This window comes from Chelonoidis abingdonii, chromosome 10, assembly GCF_003597395.2.
Source record: "Chelonoidis abingdonii isolate Lonesome George chromosome 10, CheloAbing_2.0, whole genome shotgun sequence".
NCBI lineage: Eukaryota > Metazoa > Chordata > Testudines > Testudinidae > Chelonoidis > Chelonoidis abingdonii.
The window spans coordinates 16,438,935-16,464,411 of NC_133778.1; the positions used below are offsets into that span (position 1 = coordinate 16,438,935).

Here is a 25,477-nt window from a genome sequence, read left to right on the forward strand (position 1 = left end):
TGCTGAAAGGACAGCCAGGCATATAGCAAGGCAACAGAGGACAAGAGGGGATGGGATGGTTTGAACTCTTCACCTTCAGCACCTCCCTTCTGGCCAAGCAGCAGCTGTGTATCACGCAGCTGTGTCACTTTCAGGTCTGGATTCCAATAGCCAAGTCAGTAGCTTAATACACTTCCAAAGTTTGTTCAAACTTTAGCATCTGCCTGCAGGTGCAACACCCTGGGGGAGCTACCAAAGTCGTCATCTTCTTCGCATCAAGGAAAGGAAAATCACTTCTCAGCTTTGGCTCCCTACCAGCTGTGTATGAAACTAGCTCTCACTATGCTATCAGCAGCATGTGGATCAAAAAGAGCGTCAGATGGGGAACAACAGAGGTTGTATTGTCACTTCTTTGTAGATAAAGACGTTTTATAACTATACTCAAATACGAGGACGACTGTGGAACCAGAGCTAAAGCTCTGCATTAGGTATAGTCTTCTACCACTAGAGGGCAGACTAGCACTACTGGCAGCTTGGGAAGACGTTCCCAAGGACTGTATTATATAGAACTCCACACACCACCACTTCCCATTTTTCAACCCAGAGTTTTTGCTATGCTGTCATTTTAAAGAATTAAAAAAAAACCTCTTTTTATTCAATATCAATACTCCAATTCTGCAAAAAAAAAAAATCAAGTGAACTGAGTGTGGTTGTAATTAAGGTCTTGTCTATGCAGGATATTAGTATGCAGCAGCGTGTGATTCTACAGTGCACAGGCCTGCCATGAAGTAATGTCCTATGCAGATAAGCCCTGACATGTGAAAACACGTTAAATTATTACGAAAACACTGCATTACTGGATGGCAAGGGAAAAACTCCGCCCTCACACCTCCCGAACCCTGCTAGCCCCAATCCCTTTCTGTGACCAAACTGTCTGGAATGAACTGTCAAATCAGAGCCAGCTGACTACCTTGACTGACAGAGACCAGCAGAATTAACCAATCCCAGGCTCAAAGCCCGCAATGTCACTCTGCCTCTTGCATGATCAGAATGGTACTTACCATTTTATTGTGCTTCTAAGATTAGGCTGGCTGACTGTGCTGTCATCTATAAATATGGTTGAGCACGAGCTATACTTTTTCGTAAGCTGCCCTGGAGACACCTTAAAAAAAAAAATTAAGAAAAAGTGCTTCTACAAAATTTGTTTAAAGAAATTTGGGTTCTGGTGTACAACTTCATCAACACATCCAAAATACTGTAGATGGATACTGAGTAGCAAACAGGAGGCACTTGGAGATGAATGCTCTTTGCGTCTGAACTGCCCTATATCAGTACAGTTAGTCAAGATGTTGCTACTTCTGCAGACAGAGAAGTGTTCATGTACATAAACGCAAGACAACAAATGTAAGAGTTCTAATTTTAGTTTGGTATCAGCCTTTCCCCTCCTTTAATACATTTACCTACTTCCTCTATGCCAACTGCTCCCATGCCTCCTTCTCCCACTCGTTTATCCCATTCTTTTATACCACACTCCACACTTTAAACACACTCATTTTCTGACCACTCCATCCTCCCTTTAAATCTCAGCTCTTCCATAAACTCTTCATAACATTAATCTCTTCCTTGTATCCGGTTTATCATTTTGAACCAGAACGTGAGCTATCTGGAGATCTTTGTTTTAGTCTGTAGCTGTAATCTCAAGCAAAGAAGGGTCTGTACTTGGGATAGGAAACCTCAGAAGAAACCTAAGCATGCTGAAGGATGCAATATTGGTAATTTCATTACCAATGAGTGCCTCTTCCTTAGTAAGGTATAATTCACTTCCTGTCCTCCAACTACGTAGCGTTTGATGTTTGAACAAGGTCTGATTGTTTAAAAAAATATTTAAAGGATTTTTCGGCCTTTTAGTATTAAAAATATCAGGATTTGATTTCCCTCTTTCTTGGAGGCCTCCCTGAACAACCAAAGGGATATGACCTCACAATCAAGTTGAAGAGATTTAACTGAACAGTTTAAGGTTTGCCAACCTCTACTTAATACCAAAGCTCAGTCACTGAGAAATCTGTGTAAGCTCCAACACCTTTCACCCCCTCTGCTGAGGCCTGGGGAAAGATCCCATGGCAGTTCTTAAGTCCTCCAACAAAAACAAGAAAGTCTTCAACTTGAATTTTGGCAGACAGAACTGGAACTTAATTTATATCTATATCTATGAAAATAAGAATGTCAAAATACACAAGTCATTGTGCTACCAATGTGGGCATATACATTTCACTTTCAATAGCACATCCAAAAACTTGCAGCACCAAAGCTGTTCTACTAATTTAAGTTTGTTTTTTTAAGAACCAAGAGTGTAAGTTATTAGAAGACATCTCCCTGCCCTATTATCCAGTGGCATAATAAAGTCTCATGCATTTCTCTCTCTGGTGAGATGTCAAAAAGGAAAAAAAAGGGGGGGTGAGCTAGATGTGTGAAGAATCAGCAAATGAGAAGCTCAGAACAGTTCTGTCTACTAAAAAGTTACTGCTAGGTTATCAGGGGCCCAATTTCCAGAGGTGCTGAATACCTGACTTCAGTGAGAGCTGCAGTGGTGCTATGGATGGATGCTCAGCACTCCTGAAGAGTCAGATCACTTCCTTCTGTTTATTAGAAGCCATCGCTCAATTTTTCCTTCCTTTTAACAAGATAGTTTGCACTGAAGAAATGTCATTACTTCAGTGAAGACTAGCTGCATTTCCTAAAATTGCCTTTAGATAGCAGCACTCATAATAGCAAATCTTTGTCCAATTAAGGTTTAAATAGCTTGTCATCTCAGTTTTTAAATGTACCTGGTTTTACTTCTGCTTTAAAGAGATGTCAGCTTAAGAACCACACTTGTCTTAAATTTTCCCCCCTACTACTGTTTACAATTAGTACACAAGGTCAGTATAACTGGGAAAAAAAATGCTATTTTATGTTTTGACAGCTCATTCATCGCTGTGCTCTCCTGTGTCTGTTTTCTCCATTTGCATAGATCTTTCACAGAGCAATGTCGGAATGAAATGATTGTGGGAGGGTTTAAAACATGGAAAAGGTAATTGTATAAATCAATAAAGTTTGCAGGGACTTTGGGGTACATAAAGGACCTACAGCTACTTTGAATGTGTTTTTGAAATTTGACTAAATTCCAAGTTGACAGTATCCCTTAAACATCTTATGTCTGATGGTTTGTTTTACTTACATGATTGATGTGGTTACTCTTCCTCTTCTCTCGCACTAGGAATGGGGGAGGAAAATGAACTCTGTTATAAATTAAGAAGTTCCATAGCAAGGCATGCAGTGGTATCAAGCAAGTTGCAGCGTTTTCCCAAAATATAAACAAGCAACACACCGGATGCTATTTTAGTTCTTGTACTTCCCATATCAGGAATTCAGTTTTGAAGACAAAAATCAATACACTTGTTTTTAAATGTTTCACAAAGCCATTATTAATAAAGTACTCTCTCACTTATCCAAATGACCTGGGGACAGCCAAAACTTTCAGATAACTGGGCATTTGGATAAATGGAAGTGCCAGAGCATTTAATGCTAGAAGCCAGAGGAAGCAAGAGGCAGTGGTCAGGCCTTCCTGTGCTTTGACTCTGCATGCTGCATGGACAGAGCCCAAAGGGAGGTAAAAAGAAGGGTAAGGAAACGGGGAGTAGCCACAGGGGATAGGAGCATCCTTGACAGCCTCACACTCTGCAAGCATCAGTACAAATAGGGAGGGGTAAAACTGGACTCATCCATTGGGGCTTTCAGTGCCAGGAAGCGCTCAAGCAGCAAGGAAGCTATTCCCCATTGCAGCTACCCCCCTACCCGCCTCCTCCTTTCCTTTCCATTCTCTCCTTTTCACCTTCCTTCCTCCTGCCCCACTCATTTTCCTTAGCCCATCCAGTCTCCCTCTGTCGTCTCACTGAACCCCTCACTTCTTTCTTGCTCTCTCCTCCCCCATGTTCTCATTCTCCCCCCACACCTCACTTTTCTCATTCCTATCTCTAGAAATCCTCCCAAATCCCACTTCCTGCAACCTTGATGTTAACCAGACAGTAGGTGATAACTAACCCAGCTTTTTCCAGGGGGAGGGAGAGATACACTGTGGCTTTGTACAACTAGGGTTTCTGGATAAAGGCAATTCAGATAATGGAAATTATACTGTTGCTCAAATAAAATCAAATGACAGAGTCTAAACTCAGTTTAGAGCCACAACTAAGAATTGCACTATTTCAGTTGCATAGTCTTCTAAAAAGTGCATAAGTGTTGAAAATATGTATGGAGGCAAACTGAACTATTTGGCAGCCAGAAACACTTGAGATAATGTCTTGAATGTAAAGCTTTTATCATCTGTAAAAGTTGGGTACATTTTACAACTAGCTGTTAGTTTTCATATGCACAGATGGAAATATTCTCAGCATCAACTTCTGGCCCTACCACACTGTTCAAGGATAACTACCTCCGTTTTGGGAAGACCTGAGGTTCAGAAAAAACCCAGCCACTTCCACAAACAGGCTAGGGACACCATTCCTGCCCATCCTGGCTAATAGCTATTGATGGACCTATCCTCCATGAACTTATCTAGTTCTTTTTTAACCCTGTTATAGTCTTGGCCTTCACAACATCCTCTGGCAAAGAGTTCCACAGGTTGACCGTGCGTTGTGTGAAGAAATACTTCCTTTTGTTTGTTTTAAACCTGCTGCCTGTTAATTTCATTGGGTCATCCCTAGTTCTTGTGTTATGAGGAGGAGAACACTTCCTTATCCACTTTCTCCACACTAGTCATGATTTTATAGACCTCAATCACATCCGCCCCTTAGTTATTTCTTTTCCAAGCTGAAGAGTCCCAGTCTTATTAATGTCTCCTCATATGGCAGCTGTTCCATATCCCTAATAATTTTTTTTGCCCTCTTCTGAATCTTTTCCAATACACTTTTTTTTTTTTTTTTTTTTGAGATGAGGCAACCACATCTGCATGCAGTACTCAAGATGTGGGCGTACCATGGGTTTATATAGGAGCAATATAATATTTTCTGTCTTCTTATCTAGCCCTTTCTTAATGATTCCAAACACTGTTTGCTTTTTTGACTGTCATGGCAGCACTGAATGGATGTGGTCAGAGAAGTAACCACAGTGACTTTAAGGTCTCTTTCTTGAGTGGTAACAGCTAATTTAGACCCTATCATTTTATATGTATACTTGGGACTATGTTTTCCAACGTGCATTACTTTGCATTTATCAAATTAAATTTCCTCTGCCATTTTGTTGCCCAGTCACCCAGTATTGAGAGATTCTTTTGTAGTTCTTCTCAGTCTACCTGGGACATAACTATCTTGAGAAGTTTTGTATCATCTGCAAATTTTGCCACCTCACCGTTTACCCCTTTTTCCTGATAATTTATGATTATGCTGAAAAGGACTGGTCCCAGTACAGACTCCTGGGGGACACCACTATTTACCCCCTCCATTCTGAAAACTGACCATTTACTCCTACCCTTTGTTTCCTATCTTTTAACCTGTTACAATCCATGAGAGAACCTTCCCTCTTATCCCATGACAATTTACTTCGCTTAAGAGCCTTTGGTGAGGGACCTGTTATGCAATCTTTTTATGTCACAGACTTGAGAGGGTGAAAGGGGACTTCTCATTCCAAAGATGACAAGCCAAAGCTCATGGCCATCTGGGCCACATTTTTTATTTGTTAGACAAAGTCTACACAAGGGTTGGAACTACTTCAATTTTCTCATGATACTGTATAGGTCTTTTTAAAAATACAATAAGGATTAAAAGCCAACTATAAAGTAGCAGCAAACAGAACTAAAACTAGCTAAGCAGAGGGAGCAGTTGGGGATATTTATAGGTACAGAACAAGCTGAAAAATAATGAGCAGTCTGGCTATCGGCTTGTACAACATACTCTTTCCAAACCTTCAACCTTTGCTTTCAGGAACTAGCAATCCGTAAAGTCAGAGATTCTTCCTACCTGTCTGTACAGAAACTAGCACATTTGACACCAATGTATAACTACCATTTTTAAACAAAAAAGAATTGCTGGCCCGGATAAGTGTTAATGTCTCAAAGTAGAAATCACTGATTTTATTGATCTGGCAAAATGTTTAGAAATAAAGCAGACCCAGTACATTCTAAATAAAAGGTTCTGCATCTTCTACTCATGCAAAAGTCCTGCCCACCACAGCGCTAACAGTTACTAATCCTTAGCAGATCCATACTACTTTTCTAAAACAAATGTTTATACATCAGTTCCAAGTAATACTGAACATGTCAGACCCATGTTTAAGACTGAGCCTCCGCCAGCAGGACTTTCATATAGTTTAACATATTTCTGGCATGGCTTAAAGACTGCATACTGCACAAGTAAACCACATTCCCAAATGTGTCAAGTTTTCTGATAGTTTAAAGTATCCAAATGCCACTAAGTTCTAATATTTGCAACTTCATCTCTATAGCTGCCCCAACCTCTACCTCTTTTGGAGCGGCTTTTTGGTAGGGTGGGAGCTAGGTGGAATCCTCCTTCCCATGACTAACTTCAGAGCCCACCTCTGTCGCTTACAGATTTCCCAATCATGATGCTGACATTACCAAATCTCCCTAGAAAGGGGATTCTGAATAGCAGCTCTGAAATTTACAGATTTGTCAATTTAACTCTGTTCTTTGGCAGAACTATAAGCAAGCAGCAGCCACACTGAAGCCTTTTGTCAAGGCAAATAGGTCCTTAATTCTTATGGTTGCAAAGATAACTTTCTGACCTTTATTTAGAATCTTTAAAAGAAAAGAAGTGAACCTTAAGGGACCAATCAGTTTAAATCACTGATTTTTAACACTATTATCATTACAAATAAGATTTCTATAACTGAAAGATGAGAATATATTTCTCCATTATTTCAGTTTGTTTAGCTTGTGCATTCAACAGCCTTTTGTGATCAGATAGCTTCACTGTTTACCCCGAATAGTCAGTTTCCAATGTGTGGGTCTTTCACAGAAAAGGGAAAAAAAATTTTAAGTTAGTAAATCTATGCATGTGTTTAAGGGGGGGCTCAAGAATAAGTGTGCTTTCCGAAACTACTTACACACTTACAAAAGTGAACAGATTTCAAACGGATAGTGTCCCTTACAGAATTCATGGCTTCGGCCCACCATTCATCGGGGCAAGCTTCCCACTTGCAAGGGGATTTCTTCAATCCTTGGTCATAAAACAATTGTCTTCTGCAGTTAAATACCCAAGTGAGGTAAGGCAAACCTGTTCTCTCAAACTACTAGAAAACAAGAAGCTTGAATCTCCTGATATTTGATACCCATAAAGCACAAATGGCACAGTCATAATAAAACAGCCTATGAAGATATTACTATGAAGAGCTGCAAATTTTTAAGCCAGTAATTTCTTACTGTGACTCAGGTTAAACATAAAGGCAACTTACGTTTCTATGACTCAGCTTGACCCGCAGTTCAAATATCCAGTTATTTTTCACTGCTCTCCCACCCCCTTTCAAAAAGTGAAACAAGCACTCGCTTACCATCTGTTTGGGACTTGCTCAGGAAAATTGTGCTTGCTCTGGGATGATCAGATGGATTTGATTCCAAGGCTAAATCTGAAAGACAATGGACAAAGGGATGGCATTTCAATTTGGGGTGGTCAGAGAAGAAAGGCCCATGTAGGGTAGCGAGGGTGACTACTGATGAAGCTGAAGGGAACATTCTGAAGGCTGTCCGACTCTTGGAGAGCTGTATCAGCTTTCAAATCAACGAGCCGGTGTTAAAATCCTGGCTTTTTAGCTTAGTGTCCCAAACAAAAATCCAGTCTACACTACTAGTTTTAAAACTATAAGCAAATAGAGGTACAATTTACAAGCCAAGTTATTTAGGGCAGAGGACAAAAAATGGTCTCAATAAGTAAACAGGTTATTTTTTACTGTACTAAAGTTTCCCTTCCCACAAAGAAAAGCTGCCTGATATGGAAATAGCATCAGCCCTGAGAAGTAGCAAGATCTGCCACCTCTTGCTGGTGCTATCACACAGGCTAAGCAGCAGCCTCCTGTTACCCCTACCTTTAGGGATTCCCCCATCCCAGGACACGTACTTGCTGTTGTCAGATCCCTCTTGCTCTCTCATCCCCATTCCCAGCCAGCCTGGTTTCCATTTGGGACTTGTAAACCACCCTAGTGGGAGGCAGTATAGTTTGGTGAAACATCTATTTCAAAGTAGGTTCTACTGAGCTACAAGCACGCTCAAGCCTCACTTGAGTCTCAAGTGTTTGATTTTAATCTCATCACTAGTCCTGCCTTTATAGAAGCTATGCCAGATGCACAATTCCCAGAATACCATGTGGACAAGCTACCCTGGCTTTAAAAACAGTTTCACTAACTGGGATAAATACTTAGTTTAAAAGCCAAACTCTTTAACTACATCTCTGCCTGCACTAATGGAAAATTTGCATATATCTAAAATGCATCTAATTTAAGTTATCAGGAAATGTTTAGAAATATTTGAGATGGCAGGGGAGAGCACTTTTAAAAATCTTACCCACTCAGAAACGAGCACTTGAGAGCCTGCTCACTAAAATTCCAACTAATCTATGAAACACTGATGTAGGTTAAGTAGTCAAGTAAGGAAATGTCAGAATTAAGGTTGCTTTAGTCTCTTGCCATGATGAATCAAAGACGACATGAGAAAAGAATCTACAACTCACTTAGACTGAGACAGACACAGTGCCTGGAAAAGTTATAGTACTGAAAGGGTTGTAAACATCATGCTATATCAAGCTGGCACTAGGTTTATGAAAGGTGGAACAGCTGTTCTGAGGGATTCATGTTCTAGAAATATCAATCTATGCCTCATGATCCAATTCACGTATGCTTTGGTGGGACTTAAAAACTAACAACTAGGCTCTCATACACCCTAAGAAACAAAATTCCTGACTCTTTACATTAGCCATTCTGACCAACCTCTTCCTTCCAACATATGCTGCATTTACTACATAAACTATACAAACCAGGAACAAGAAGTCTAATATCGCAAGACAACGTATTGATGCAGTGGTGACTCCTTCAAGTGTACAAATTAAACTTAAAAACGCCCCATACACTTTCCCCAGAAAAAGTGAAGGGAGATTAAACTGTTTACACCCTTAATCCAGATACTATCTCCACACTAAAATGCTGATTAAATAATTAGTAGGCAAAATAATACATCTTACAATAATGTGACAACTCTTCATGCATCTCTTGGATTCTCCCCAGGCACATACAAACAAGCCTTCTGTGCTACACACCATCTACCCATAATACATCTGTTCCTCATGTGTCATGACAAGAGCTGGACTACACTGAAAAGTTAAAGCAGCAGAGAATCCTGTGGCACCTTATAGACTAACAGACGTTTTGGAGCATGAGCTTTCGTGGGCGAATACCCACTTTGTCAGATGTATTCACCCACGAAAGCTCATGCTCCAAAACTTCTGTTAGTCTATAAGGTGCCACAGGATTCTCTGCTGCTTTTACAGATCCAGACTAACACGGCTACCCCTCTGACACTGAAAAGTTAGGTCAACCCAGCTATGTCGCTTACGGGTGTGAAAAATCCACATCCCTGAGTGACGTAGCTAGACTGACTTTCTTCCTGTACCTACAGAGAAGGGGGCGGGCAGGACTTTCTTCTTGTAATAGGGTGGTTACCCGCTCCTGCCCTGAGGGGGTTTAAAAAACAGCCTGGCCAGGCTTGACAGCTGCAGCTCTAAAAGCTGGGGCTGATTGGGGAAGTGGCCGCAGCTGGGCCACACCCTAATCAGACCACAGCTGGTCTGTATAAAAAGGCCAGGGAAGCCAGGAGCAAGCAGTCTCCCTCTGCTTGTAGAGAGAAAAAAGGGCCTGGCTGCAGAGAGCTAGACACAGGGTACCTGAGTGGAGCAAGGCCGGGGAAAGGCAGAGGAGCTGGGGAGCTCCTGCCTGGAAAGCCCCCAGCCAAGAGGTACTGGGAGTTGCAGGGGGCAGCCCAAGGGGTTGGCAAAGGCAGCAGGTCCAAACCCCTTTGCCTATGATGAGTGGCTGACACTGCAGTCTGCCCCAGTGAACAGGGGCTAGATGGAGACTGGGCAGTAGCCAAAACTGAGGCAAAGTGAGGATAATGGGTTGGGGGTTCCCCAGGGAGGGGAGACCCACATTGGTGGGGTACTGCCAGGGGGCAGCACCCCAGTTAAAAGGGCACTGGGGTCCAGGGAGGGACACAAGGGCCAAGAGGATAGACAGATCACCAGCCTGCAGAGGGCGCTCCTGGCTGGAAGTGAGCTAATTCCCCGAGGACAACCAGCAAGAGGTGCCGCAGGCGTGAGTCCGCACATCTACACTTCCATTGACCTAACTACCGCCTCTCAGGGAGGTGGATTAACTACAGCACTGGGAGAACCCCTCCTATTACTGTAGTGAGGGTCTACACTGAAACGCTACAGCACTGGGCTGCTGTAGCGTTTAGACCGTAGATATAGCTACTGGTTAGGTGAACATACTCCTCTCAGTCCTTTCATTCAAGATTCCCAATGGCACATTACATTGCTTTCGAGCCCTGGACATTTGCCAAATATTTGGCTTAAAACATCACTGATCATGGTAAACAGTACTGTTTTGACATTAGTCTGGGACTGAACACAGCAAGTTCCAGAACCGTGTAATTCTGAACCTTACTATACAAATATGGTGCATAAAGATGTATTCTAGCAATATGAAGGTTTGGGGTTTTTCTTTTTTTTTTTTTTTTTTTTTTTTTTAATTCTTCCAGCCCCCCCACTTCAAACAGGTCAATCAGTTAAGAAAATTGATCCCTTTGATCAGTTTTTTTTGAACGTAAAGCAAATTTCTTTGTACTGTTTTACCTACACACACACACACACACAGTGTAAGTTTAGTGCTCATGGTGCCCATGAAAAAGCTTCTTCCTAGTCCTGAACAATAGGCTATAACAATAATTTGGCAGGATCATCTCAAAAAGACAGAGTGGTTTACTCTCCACCCATTAATTCCTTTGTTTCTATACTCAGGATTGTCAACAAGAGTATCAATTTTAATACTTTACAATAATATTTTGAGGATTTATGTAACCTGGACACCTGCCCACTAGGAAATGGACTAAGAGCAACACATTTTATATATGACTGTCTGGATAGTTAAGATGGTTGCTACTTTGACTGCCAGCCACTACCAATCTGGATAGGAAAAAAGCAGCAGCCCAGAAGTGGAAGTGCTCTGTATCTCATTACTAGATGCCAGTCATCTCCTCTATCATGCAAGTTACATTTCATCATTAGCTAAGCAGACTATAGTATATCATAATTCAAACCAATGTTTATAAGGCATTGCAATACAAAGGCTGTGGGACAAGTATCATGGTTTCAAAGCATAAAGGCAATGACTGAACAGACATCTCTTCATCTGTCATAATGGGACGATATCTCAGTGAAAAATTGGATAAAAAAAGTTAAGAGCAAAGAGTAATGCTGCTTTTTTTTTTCCCCTTAAAGTCAATCAAGTGAGATATACCTCCTATTGCTTCTTTTACATCTCTAAAGCCCCAAGGAAGTGATGTTTGTCTAACAGACAAGACACTCTGCTGGGTTAAATTGACCCTGACCCCATCCATTATTTTGGCCTCCTCTTTCTTCTCTTCTGCCAATTAGAAGCCAAAGTGAAAAGCTAGAAGTGCTACTAGAAATATAGATACAGCCCTTCTTGTTTCTAGTTACACACACTAGTAAACCACTTTGAGACTACATAGTGTGCTGTCTCTGGGACAAAACCCCAGCAACACCTGATCAGGATTACATATGTACCAGTGCTTCTCATCCCCTGAGCAGTGTGAAAGGCACCGACAGGAACAGCAGAGCTGCATTCCTCCACAGCAGCTGAGAATGCAGGGGAGGAAGAGATGCATTTGGTAGGGGCTCTGGAGTGGTGAGCTACCATCTGAGCAGCCATGGAGGATTGGGATCTATATGGCTGCACTGTTCCTCCTGAACAGCACACGCAGGACAAAACTGGTCAGCTGTGGCAATTTCACTTCTCCAGCACTTCCCTCTGCATTGCTGGGCAAGTGCTATAAGCAGGAGCAACAGAGGTGATGAACAAAGCAGAACACAGGAACGACATCAGAGCAGTGAGGAAGACAAGCAAGCAAGTGGAGTACAGTGAGAAAAACCATGGGAAAGGCTGACCTGCTAGTAACGCAGGGATTCATGACCCAACCTAGTCCTTTATGCATGCAGCATCTGTGAGCCAGAAACCAGCACACTCAGCTTTGGAGACTATGTGCTTTTCAGTCATTGTCTGGCTACTACTCCAGGACAACTGAAAGATCATCAAGTTTGACAAGTGGCCTTGCAGAGGGAGGAAGTAAAAGGACTATCTTCTGAAAAAGCACAGAATTACAGGGAGGGGAAAAAGTGAACTTTAGTTTTATTGACTACCAGTCCAGCAGAAGTCAAAACATTCAAAGTCTCCCCATAATAATTTTTTCAATCAAGCCCACAATTTGAAGTGGAGTGGAGAAAGGAAAGCTCCCAGACAACTGTGAAATCAAGTCACTGCAGCGTACAATCATAACCATAGTAACTACAACATTACTAAAGACATTTTGTCCTGAAATCAGAAGCAAAATATACTATTTAGCACCCACAAAAAAAACCCTTTCTTCCCATTCCTTTACTTCTCCTTGGAAAATGAGATTTATTCACAAAGTGTCTCAGCTTGTCAAATTATTAGATTACCTTGCTCGGATAAAGTGGCATGGAACTAAAGTAGGTTTCTGATCACGCTTCATTACTGTACAACACTCATCTGAGCATCTTCCCCACAATGGCTGTAGTCTGAAATGCAAGCAGATAGTAATCTCTGCAAACACCAGTGCTGCTGTTCCATGTACTGATACTAATATGCATCTTCCCCGCACCCCCAAAACCAGGAAAATCACATTTCTAAAAGCAGCCATCCTTTACCAGCTCACAACTTGAGATCTTACGTTCTCACTACAACACTAGGCCAGCACCCACAGTTTTTACTTTTACTCAGCACCTCCATAATTAGCCTTTACATACTAAGAATGCAGAGGTGCTTTACACTGCATTATCCTAGCTACATTCATGAGTTAGAATGTGGCTGACAGACTAGATGTCACTCTTATCTAAAAACAGCCCCCATAACAGTTTTATAGCAAGTGAACTCATTGCAGGAGAACACTAAAATATTTCATTTCCTATGGTAGCATCATCATCATCCATTGCTTCATTGGACAGCAGTATTGCTCAAAGCACTAACATTGTGATACAGCACATACTGAAACCATTTAAGTCATAAAATCATTTCTTTTCTTTGTTCTGGGCTGGATTTCATCCCTAGCCAAGCAATCTGACACTTTGATTAACAGCTGCGCTGCCCTTATTTCACCATCTACCAGAATAGGAAGGTCCACGCTATTTAACACTGACAATAAAAATTAAGACGACGACTTATATGTATGCCAATGTTTCAGAAAGTCCAAAGTTTGTTATTCCCTATCACAGTTATGAAGATAAAGTGGTGTTTCATGATCCATTTCCTTCAAACCATTTTAGTGCATTTATGTTCAGAATAACTAACTACTGTGGGGTCCAGTTTCCACACCAATTGTGCTCCATTTACTTCTAACATGAAGAATCACAACCCTGCAAATTTAACACACAAACTAAAAATCCAGGTGAGCTCTTTGTCTTCCATGCATCAGCACCAGTAATAAAGATGCTGCAAGCCAAGTTATGCTCTCAGTTATACTTATGCCATAGAGTCTTCAAATTAAACCCTTAGTGCCATTTTCAATGAATTTGCACAGGAACTTAGTAAACCATTCCGCAGTCAATTCAGAGGAAACTGAATCCAACTCAACCTCCCATTGCCAGATTGACTCTGGGGGAGGATTACTGCATTTTAGCAACTAAAGTAAACTAATATGGCTCTGGATATAATAGGTCTGCTGAGTAAGAAAACTTTAAACCAAGACTTGTGTAAGAGCAGGATCTTTAAAACTCCTATCAGTTTATTCTCCATTAAAAGTTCAATCCTGTTTTCAACAAAGAAATACACCATTGGTCACTGCTGAAGAAGTGATAATCTCCAAGGACTAGAACTTCAGATGATAAATAAATACAAAGGGAAACTGCTTTTTGTATGAAAGTGATGAAATAAGGATATTCCAAAGTATTTGTATACTGTTCATGGATTGACACTGGATGCGGTATTAAAGATTTTGCATTTTCAGAAGTCCCTGTGGTACTCAATCTCCTTCACAGCAAAACCAACAAAGTCCTAGTCAATTTAACTGTTAGCCCCCTGCTAAGGAATCTAAAACAAAATACATGCCCATTCTACCACATGCACTAATCAGGCCTTTCAGGGATTGAGAGAAGTTGAACAGGATTCAATCACCTGGAGCTCTGTGTGCAGTAGCAAAAGGATTTGGGGTGGGCAGTCAGAATGTGAAAGGGACCAAGGAAAAATAAAACTAATTACAAAATTTATAGAAGGAGAAAGACATCCGCAACATTTTGCATCTGGGGGAGGGAAGGAAAATGGAAATCCAGATGAAATAAGATGTGACAAATGGACCACATTTTAATACAGCAATTAGAAAATTAATACAAACTCAATGTGACACTTAATTGGGTGGGTAGAAAACCAACTTTAAGCTGTCTACTTTTTCCTCCCTGTTCACACCAACCTCTTGCATTTGCTCAGCATTTGGAATTCATTAACACAAGTTAAAATAGACCCTGGAATTTTTAGAAAGTTACAGATTTTTATATTTAACAACATTTTTGTACATTAAAGTATGGGTAGCCATATCTCAGGCTTCTCAGCCAAAACGGATCACTCCAAAGGTAAAAAAGGCATTTCCTCACTGTCTCTTCATGTAAAGTTTGCTGGGTGTACTACAGGGAATGCTTCACAAGGAAGTCAGGTGTTAACTATTACCAGAAATTTACCAGAATTGATAGACCAATAATCTGGCAAGTAAGATTCCATCTAGTCTCTATAGATAAAATTAAAATAATTCAGTGTATTAGGTACTAATTTGCATAGTAGGTCATCTGATTATGGGGAGGTTGTGGGGTTTTTTTACCTTCAGTTTAAATAGTGAAGTGAAAATGCAACAATACCTTCCCTCAGTAAGAATTTTAAATGCTGAAAATATGAGGCTCAGGCATTTATGAAAGTTAGCAGAGGACTTCAAATTTCCTTTTAAAGGTCACTTCAGGCACCAATTCAAATTCTCTCTTCATAGCAGTTTTGGTTATTGGTAGCCTAACTGCTCAGCCTTTAACATTTTGTTCTTTAAGAGGCTCAATAAAAATGTAATTTTTAGTTTAAGATTTTTTTTAATTTTGTAAGGGCTTCTCAGTTTCAACAGTGTAGAGGGTTTACTCCTGTCGCAACTGCTATTGAGACAGTATTATGTATAATGTTGCACAGAAACAGTAAAAAAAGTCAAGAATTTCAACAGTGGAGGGCAGTTCTGTACATCAGTATGTTTCGTTAACAGAATTTTATTAAACTCAAATTGGGATTTTATCTAAAAATCCTAATTTGCATCAATCCACGTTTTTGATTTTATTAATTTTAGTATTCTTGTTTTACTGTATGCTTGAATTTATGCTAAGCGAGTTCTCTGAACGTAGTCATCACCTTCTTTCTGATGTGGTGTTCAGTTTCTCTTCCTTATGGACACTGAAAATAAGTGTTTTATTTCACTTTGTATATCTATTTCTATACAATATTTTTTCATATTCTCAGTTCCATTTGTATGGATAAGGAATAAAATGAAAAAAGTTACCTCAGAACCATAAAAAGAAATACAGTTTTAGTTAAGAGTTTTAAGGCAAGTGATATGTATCCGAGATCTAAGCTCCAATTTCACACTAAATGGTCTGCCCCACACTCCCAGCCCCACCTCCCTGTTCTTCCGAGCTATTAAAGGAAGTGCTGTCAAAGGCCTGAAGTTAGCTCCCACACCCAGCAGCAAAAAGCCTCACGGTTCCCACCCACTTCCCATTAGCCAACTCTTTCAGCATGACCCCACTGTAGGCTCCAAGCAGGCTCCGAGATATCCATGAAGGCTCTTAGCCACCTTCCCCCTGCTGCTTCTGGGCATGAGACCTGAGCAGGGAAAAGCAAGACAAAAGCCACCTAAACAAGGCAAAAAAGGAAAGACACTCATGACAAACGAGTCAGGGTGAGGGGGAGACCTGAAATGCTATTTTAAAAGCTCCTCCTACTTTAAATTTTGAAGTTTATTCCAGTGATTTCTCTCTCCTCACTCTTTTGCACTTTACAGTTGCCATCCGCATCTGTTCCCATTCCCCCCTCCCCCTGCCCTTTCTGCAGCAGGGTCAATACTTTACAGTAACAACAAAAATCAAAAAGTAGTAAGTCTTATTTAAGATGAGAGGAATTACAATTACAAAACAATAGCAAACAGAGCTCTCAATATTTGGACAAAGTAGAGTTGAAATTTAATCCTGAATTTCCTTTATTTTGTAAGTTTCATCAAACCAAGCTACTGTTATATGCTCTTATTGTTGAACATTTTATCTAGCATTTCCAAAGTTACATGGGAAACAATTTTCTTGGAATTTTTATAGCCAAGAAAAGAGTTCCACATAGCATGATCCCACAGGGCAGTGGACCTGCTAATAAAATAAGCTGCCTTTCCATATGAACTACACTTAGCTTTTCATGAACTGGAACTGTAGATACAAGCCACAGACTAATTACCATGCCATAAGATTCCCTGGTTATGGAATTTGCAGAATTTAATGGAGGAAAAATGGAGAGAACAAGAGATTCTTTGGTTACTAGTAGCATCTAAGCATGGAAGAAATAAAATGGGGTACACAACACTGGTGTTTTGCTTCTTCATGGTCAACTACCACATGGATACGGTACATTCATGGGGAAGACATTTTGATCCACCCCTCCTTTCCACCTATCCAATGGGAACTCGTCAAGTTAACCTCTGATCAGGTGTCAACTACAACAGAACCTTAGCATTAGGAGCACCTTGGAAAGGAGGTTATTCGTAACTGACATGTTTGTAACTGAACAAAACATTATGGTGTTTTTTTTCCAAAAGTTTACAACTGAACATTGATTTAATACAGTTTTGAAACTTTACTGTTCAGAAGAAAAATATTGCTTTCTCTTTTTCCCCCCCAGTAGTTTACGTTTAAGACAGTACTATACTGCTGCTGCTTGATCGTGTACTTACAAGTCCAAATAAGATGTGTGGTTGATTGGTCCGTTTGTAACTCTGAGGTTCTACTGTACCTACTACCAGGAAGATACATTTTAGGTAACGTAGGGAGTCAAGAATTGAGCAAACATGCTGCAGGTATGCGTGAAGATGTTATACTATTTGTAATTCGGGGAAAAATAGAAGATCACAAGAGGGAGAGATTAAAGAGACGAGCAAGAAGGTCATAACGATAAAACCCAGAATGCAAACTCGACAGTAAGCCTGAATAGCACAAAAGGGACAAGACAAACAAAACAAAAACAGATTGTGATTGTGTCGAGAAAAGCTTGTCTTCCACCAGCAACTTCATCTTTTACCTCAGCAGACAACTGAATGCATCACTTCTTTCACTACTGATCTTCAAATACAACGAGCCACAAAATAAGACACAATATAAGCTGGTTAAGCCTTTGATGCAAGCAGTTTCCATCACGGGGAAAAGCTGACTGCTTGCAAAGGATATTTTTGATTTAGCTTGCAAACAATTTTACCAAGATCAAAAAGAGCAAAACACCCACACACTTTAGGCTATTTGACATGTTATTCTATAAAATGGAATAGTGCTTAGATATCTGAAATGAAGATATGCGGATAGACTATAGCCAGTGAATGTATTATTGCAGTGTATATTCATCATTGAATAGCTAATTACGTAAAAACAAAGTCTTCACAAATTATGCCTTCCTCTAGACTAGGCAACTGCTTCTGCACTCCTCTGGAGAGCCTTCATCTTTTGAATGGGACTTTGTCAGTATGAGAATAATTTACCTAACTAGTCCAAGGGCAAGAAAATAGGATGACAGGTTTGTCAAAACAAGAACCAAGAACTGTGCTGTATTCCAGTAGTAAGGTTCCTCAACCTAGACAGATAGTGAAGCCTATGTTTTTCCATTCTTTTTTAGCCCTGATCTTCTTTATCTTAACAGCAAGTGGCTATTTCACCCCACCTGGTGCCTCTCCTAATCATGCCTGGCTCTCTTCCGCATTCCTGGTTATCCCAGTTCTTACTTCAACCCAGCGCTGGTTATGTCAGCTCTACCTCTCATTTCTCTTCCTCTTCTGATCAGCTTCCTCTCTTCCCCACATACATCCTTCAAAAGTACTGACTTGTTTGGAATTCAGATTTGATTCATGTAGATTTCTCACATTGATTTGATTCATGTAATGCAAATAGAGCTATAACAAACTTTGCTGGGACAGTGCACCATACTGTCCTCCCTAGGAGGATGTGAATCAACTGACCTCAGATCAGGACTGTAAACCATCAGCCTGCAATAAGTACAGGAATTTTTTAAGCGACTAAATTTAATGAGTATTCATATTGAAGTCCAGTGAGCTGTAACATGTGTCATCAGTACAGTTTTTAATAGATGCTAATCACAAACTGACTTACTGTAATTCAGTCTTGAATATGGGATAGGCCAATTTGTGGTAACAAAAATATTAGGGATTTATTCAGCTGTATATATTCACTGAATATGTAACTCAAATTACAATTGGAGTGAAGATGTTTCTTCGACAACAAAAATAGATCCTAAATGGTTTGGATTTATGCAGTGTAGTTTGAGCACTGTCTTTCTCAGCATCAAATCTTGGTTTATCCATCAAATCAACAATAGCTTAAAATGTGCTGTTAAGATACTATGCTGGTAAACTGGGGACCATTTCCAGTATAAGATACAGGTACACATGAGCACCATACTCCATTGCAAACAGGTTAACAGTGCTAAGTCTCAGCTGTTAACTGAGAAGTTCCTGTTGTCACTGAAACATTCAATTTCAGCAAAACAAAGGCAAGAGAGTTAAAGTGTAATCCCTGCTTTATTGTCACTCAAAGAGCACTTCAGAGAGAATTCTGTTCAAGCCAGAAATTGAGCAAGATGTCTCTATCATCACTTTCAGATACTGGTGTTACCTGTGTGTTCTTGGGGAACCAGGGTGCAGTATCCAACTTGTCTGACTCACGAAAGCACCCCCTCCCACCCCCAGCCTCTACTTGAACCAAAGCCAATCAGAAGAAAGACTTACAAAAAGCAATGAAAAAAGGAAGTGGGAGACTCATCTAAACCCCTCCAGACTAGGGTGACAAGGAAACTCCCCTAGCTTCATTTGCATCAAAGATGGGACAGGGAGGCATGCTTATTAGCATACAGAATGGAGAACAGAGATTCCAAGGCAAGAACTGCACTGAACTATGGGACCAGAAAAGCAGGGAAGCAGTGCATGATAGGGGATCTCTGTTCCAGATGTTAATGAATCCACACCTACACACACCCTGCTCAGTAGTTATCAGACCAATTCTAGCAATAAATCCTTTATTGGTATCCAAAATACTGATGCTGCCTAACTGCACTGTGAGCTCCCTTGAAGGAACACTGTCCATAGCCAGGAATGATCAGCTCCTATTGTCTAGCTTGAACAACTTTGGTATACTCCCTTGAACCATCAGTTTACCCAATAAACAAATCTAGTGTCCTCCCTTGAACCATTGTTCTTTCCCTACAAAAACCCCTACCCATGCTTAAGTAAGTGCTCTGATGCCTGTATCCAACATCTGCATCAGTTCCACTGGGAGTTTATCTTCTCCTGACTGATCATGCTGGGGGCTCTGCCTGTCTCCAGCACTCTGGACCCTCAGCTACCACCATCATCTGGGAACCCCGATGGATTAAAGCTTCACGGAGTGGTGAGAACTCAGCTCTCTCTCTAGATAGAGCCTTCTGACCCGGACTTGTGTGATCAGTTATAGTTTTCTAAACCTGACTTTTATAATATTAAAAGTAACTTAAATTTGTTTATAACTGTTTTGTTTGTTTTGCTCCCCTATGGTTATTACCTGGAAATAAATAACTTTCCTGGTTAAGCTGGTTGCTTCTCCAAGACATACAATAATATTAATAGAGATAGGAAACAGACAGTGATTGTAATGAGGCCTAATTTACCAAACGCAACATAAAAATGAATTAAGAGCAATGTTGTATGAATAACTATGCCTCTGAAAGTCTCTTTTAACTTGTCTAATTTGTGCCTATCACAAATTCTAGAATTATGTCCAACCTCAAGACCAAAATTCCACAACCCCAAAGCCAATCTGTGTTAAATAGCTACTGTGTTATCCTTTGATTGTACAGTACTCTCATAACAGTCTGCAAATGCAGAAAATTAAATGCATCCCTCCTCCAAGGCCAGTTCTGACATGGGGATGAACTCACAATTAAGCTTACCACAGCTATTCAGCACTGGATCAAAACTGAAGTGATTACGTAGTTGAGAGATTCAGACAAAAACAGCCCTTATTTCTGAGCAGTTTTATTTAGTTTAGGCATTTTTTATCAGATTACTAGAATCTTTTAGAGAATTTAACCCACCCACTCGCACGCAAAAAGAATTAGGAGAGAAATAGTTCATAGATTCCATAACAGTTTCTTGCAAGATTAGAATTTTCCTTTTCCTAAACTATAAATGTGACTTTTCCCATTGCTGCATTACACAGCTGTCTCAGAGGAAATCTGGAAAGTTGGCTATTCTATTTAGTTTCGTTTCTATAAAAACAGCTATGCCATATGGTCCTGTGTGCAGAACCATAGATGTTTAAACCTTCCATTTCTAACAGTTTTCTCACACTCCTCTGCAGCCAGTTTCTAAATGACTGCCAAAAATGTGTCCCTAAAATTCAGGAACAAGAATGGAAGACCAATGTTAAATGTTATTGCAGGCATCCTACACACCAGATGGCAAACATGCTGTCTCTTTTGAACTGTGTGTATTTTGTAGAGTGGCGGTGCTTATTATCATGAAATGGGATGGCAAAGCTCTCTTATACAAATCAGAAGTTAAAGATGTCAAGCAGACAGTCATGAAATGTGAAAGATTGAGGGCAAACAGAAGTTCTCACACACAGCAGCACCAGTAAGACATCAGGTGATGTCTAAACAATTCCCACCACAGCATGGCCCTGTCAGCTCTTCTTAGGTGGTAGGTACAGCTGAGAGATTAGAAACACTACAGAACAATTATGTTCACAAGCACACCCAAGCTTGCTGTTCAGACTGCAGTTAAACATCTGGAGTCCTTGAGCCAACAGGGAAGTAAGTGCAGAGCCACAATGAATCTACTGCTGTAATTTAGCTCCCTGTGGGGATGGTTTATAAATTGTCCTTGTCTCCGAGGGCGATGTCACATTGCACACAATCTTTATAATTTATAATCCCCTTACTCTCCAATCCTCCTCCTCCTTTCAGCTAAACAAAGATTGGGAATGCAGCAACTATTGTCAGCTTCACAAAAGTTATGATGTCAGTTAGGACTTCAAAGTTAAACAGCTATCATCAACGTAAAACACACAGTTCCACCTGGAAGTGTTTTACTTACTGATATTACCATTTAAAGGAAAACTCTACAGAGATTGCTTGTCTACAGCCTATTTCACTGTTTTGTCTGTTGAGTTGGTCTCTCCTGCTTGGGTGGGCTTCCACACAAAGTCTAGGAGAAAAATCTTGTGAAACCACAAAATTTGACAGTGAATTCCAGGTTAAACTGTAGAACCTACAGCTACTTTTAACTTTTTTTAAAGACACTGACCAGATTGCAAGCAAATAACATCCCTTTAAGCTTGCCAGTAGTTTTCCATTCTAAGCCTTATTTCTGATCCTCCCCTAACTTCCTTAAGGAAAGTTCTTTGACCTGAAATTTGTTTAGTTTCAAGCCAAAAATAAATCGTTCTAGAAAATGAAGAAAACCCAGCAATCTATAAGAATTATAAAATTTACAAATACCCAATGAATCTTTGTTTCACCTACATCATGAGCTACAGAAAACCATCTAGGGAAGCAGTGCAACACTTAAGAAAATTAAGATGCAAATTATAGCACAGACCTTCAGAGCACCTCAAAAGCAGTTACATGCCCAAATGAGAAGCTGATTCTGTCTTTATCCACCCAAGGGGCAGACGATTGTATGCTGCATCTTGCCTCGCCAGCACACTCCCTGCAGCCAGCCCATCGACGGGGCAAGGGATGAGAGAGGTGGCTGGGCAGCATCCCCTGTAGCGAGGTGGGTATCCATGGGGACCCATGCCAAAGAAAGGAGGGGGCGCCTTCAATAAGTGATAGATTCATCAGGCAGCAGCGTCACCCCCTCCCACCGCAGTGCTGGGGACTCCCTCCGGGAGTGGGGTGAAGCAGGGTCCATCACACCGCAAGGGCAAGGCCGGTACCCGTGGTCTGCCACGCCACGCACACGCCGCCCCCATCAGCAGGGCGCAACCACATGCAGCCACCGGAGGGTAGACCCCCCCCCCGCTACATCCCCCAACTCCGGTCCGGTCCCGTCCCCCCCATTCTGACCCTCCCCCGGTGATCCACTCCCCCTCCCCCGGCCTCGGGCCGCTCGCTTCGCCGCTCACCATCCGGGAACTCCCGGTCGCTGATGTGCTGCAGGTGGGGGCCGCCCCCAGGATCCGAGTCTCCCGACTCGGCCTCCGCCGCGGCCGCCGCTACCTGGTAAGCGTCCGCCCGGCGCTCGGTCCCCGGCGCGCCCCGCGCGCCCCCCGCGCGGCCCGGCCTGAGCTTGGGCTGGCGTCCGGGGACACCGCAGACGAGGTGACGTGTTTCCCCTGGGCCCGGCCGGGAGCCCCCGGCCCGCTACGCGGCTCCCAGGCGGGGGCCGAGCCGGGCTACGGGCGGACGCAGCGCCGCATCCCGCCACACACCCGGCAGCTGCCTCAGCTACGGCTCATGGAGCGCGAGAGCCGCCGCCGCCGCCTTCCCAGGAGCCCCGGGGGAACGCCCCGCCCGTCACCTGATGCCGGGCAGCCAATCAGAGGGCAAGAACGGACTGGGGCCGCCGCGTCACGGGATCTGGGAAGCCCCGGCTCCTCCCTCTCCCATCCTTGCTCCTCCTCCTCAGCCCCTCCCATCACTGCTCTCCCTCCCCTTCCCCCACACACTCCTGCAGCGTGGGCCGGGCCGGGGCGGCTGCAGGCTACGCTAGTCACTGCCCGCGGTGGGGACGTTGCTGACCTGTCCCTGTCCCATCCCACACACCTCCACTGCGCCGGGGAAACTGAGCCGTGCTGCTAGCAGCTGCTGAGGCTAATCCCTGCAACCTCCAGGGACAGGCCTGCACTGGAGCCGGCGAAAATGGAGCTGAAAGATGCAGTAGAGGGGAGTGATTCAGGCTGGTCCATATGGTTCCCTTATGGCCCACTGAGCCTGGGCACGTTCTACAACTCACTTTTATGCTGATTACAGCCTTAGTGTAGACGGGATCTGAGGTGACTTCACCCAAACAAGTCAGTTTACATAGTCTAGCCTCAGCCACTTAAAAGCTGTTCAGCTCATCCAGTTTGAATAGTTCCCTAGGGTCCACAGATGCCTATGTTGCACACCAGATACACCTTGTGCTGCTCTCCCCTTCTCCCCACAAGGTAGAAGTTTTCATAGTAGACAAGAAGAGGTCAAATCGAAAATAGTACACTCACAAAGGGGGTCGGGGGAGAGAAATGATTTGTCAGCCTGACTGTAGGTTGATCAAACTGCTAGTGCCCAGATGAGTGCTGAGGAAAATGTTTGTAGCATAGCACTCCCTATATGGCACACATTTTTTTTAATGTGTATTACAGTAGCATGCAGAGGCCCCAGTCAGGGAGTGGGGTTCCCTTCTGGGATGCAGTGTACATGCACAACCCAGAAAGATGGTTCTACTGAGTTTCAAATCTAAGTTCATTTTATGGAAAAATCTATATGTCTAAAATGTGAGTTTTAAACATTTTTAGTGGCAGTTCATATATTTATCCCTCAACCTCTAAAGCAGGAACCTTAAGTATCAGAAGTCCAACTGCATGGGGTTCAGAAGAAGAGGGCTCTAAATTCATCTAAAGTCACAATTTTGACATTGTAAGATAGGGTCTCCCAAGCTGCTTGGGCTAGAAACAAGTGCTGTATAGCAGTAGGGAAACGGGATTCCCATGAGAAAATCCACATGCCTAATGGGGTTGGTTTGAGAGATAAGGAACCATAAATCCATCACCAATTCAGGACTGAATATTTCCCATCCTACTTTTAAACCAGTGTGGTTTGGAGGGGGAAACTCCTACAGTTGATGGAGGGAAAAACCTACCCTTCCCCAATAAATGTTGGGTTTTTTTGTTTGTTTGTTGTAAATAGCAGCTATCTAACAGCTGCTCAGAGGTTTGGAATGTTAGATTACACCCTAGGGAAGATGGATTACTAGGCAAGATACCTCATGACACAGTCAAAGTTCACGATAACTACAGCCTATGCATGACTCCGCAATGTATCATCACAAAAAATGTATAACTCTAGATACTGATAAGAATGAAACCACAAAAGATTTAAGAGAATAAGATTTTTGCAGGAATATATTTAAATAAAGGACCCTACAACACAGGCATGTATCCAAAAATTAGTGGAATTGATATCCATTTTGTAATAGTAATCCTAACAACTGAAGATGCATCTTGCATATATGAACATATAACTTTAGAAACAAGATAATGTCTTCTCTTCGTAAGGTGGATATAAATGCTTTATGACTAGAGTCCAGCTGAGTTGAGTGTTCTAAATATAGGAACCTACTGATTTATATAGTCCTAGTCTTACATGTGGGCTAAACCCTCATACTGATAAATTATGTTTTTCACCTGCATGCTAGTTCTGCTAAACTTTAGTGCCATCTATGTCCGTGTAACATGTTGTTAAAGTCTAAAGGCATGTTACCCTAGAGAAATGTGCCATTTAATACAAGAGTGGTTTGGAGGAGACCAGCGGTTCTCAAAGTATGGGTCAGGACCCCAAAGTGGGTCGCAGCCCCCTTTGAATGGAGTGGCCAGGGCTGGCTTAGACTTGCTGGGTCGCGGGGCTAAATCCCAAGCCCCACTGCCCTAGGCTGAAGCCAAAGCCCAAGGGCTTTAGCCCTGGGTAGCAGGGGTGGTGGGGCTTGGGCAGAGGCAACCCCTGCCTTCCTCAATACAAGCAGTAAATTCGGGGGAATCACCCTGCCCGCCTCCCCCGGGCTTGGGCGGGCTCAGGCTTTGGTCCCACTTCCTGGGGTCGTGAAGTAATTTTTGTTGTCAGAAGAGAGTCGCGGTGCAATGAAGTTTGAAAACCCCTGGCGTAGACTTTTAGGGCTTGTGTACACAAATCAGTA

General features: G+C 42.1%; 1 protein-coding gene across 1 annotated transcript in view; it reads right to left on the reverse strand.

Moving 5' to 3' along the window:
- The window catches only part of CCNYL1 (cyclin Y like 1), a 51,380-nt gene that overhangs the window by 23,753 nt on the left and 2,150 nt on the right, over positions 1 to 25,477 (reverse strand). Inside the window, 5 exon segments of the mRNA XM_032765069.2 lie at positions 1,041 to 1,141; positions 3,197 to 3,231; positions 7,519 to 7,593; positions 22,713 to 22,862; positions 22,865 to 22,982. Coding sequence (XP_032620960.1) covers positions 1,041 to 1,141; positions 3,197 to 3,231; positions 7,519 to 7,593; positions 22,713 to 22,862; positions 22,865 to 22,982 — 479 coding nt within the window.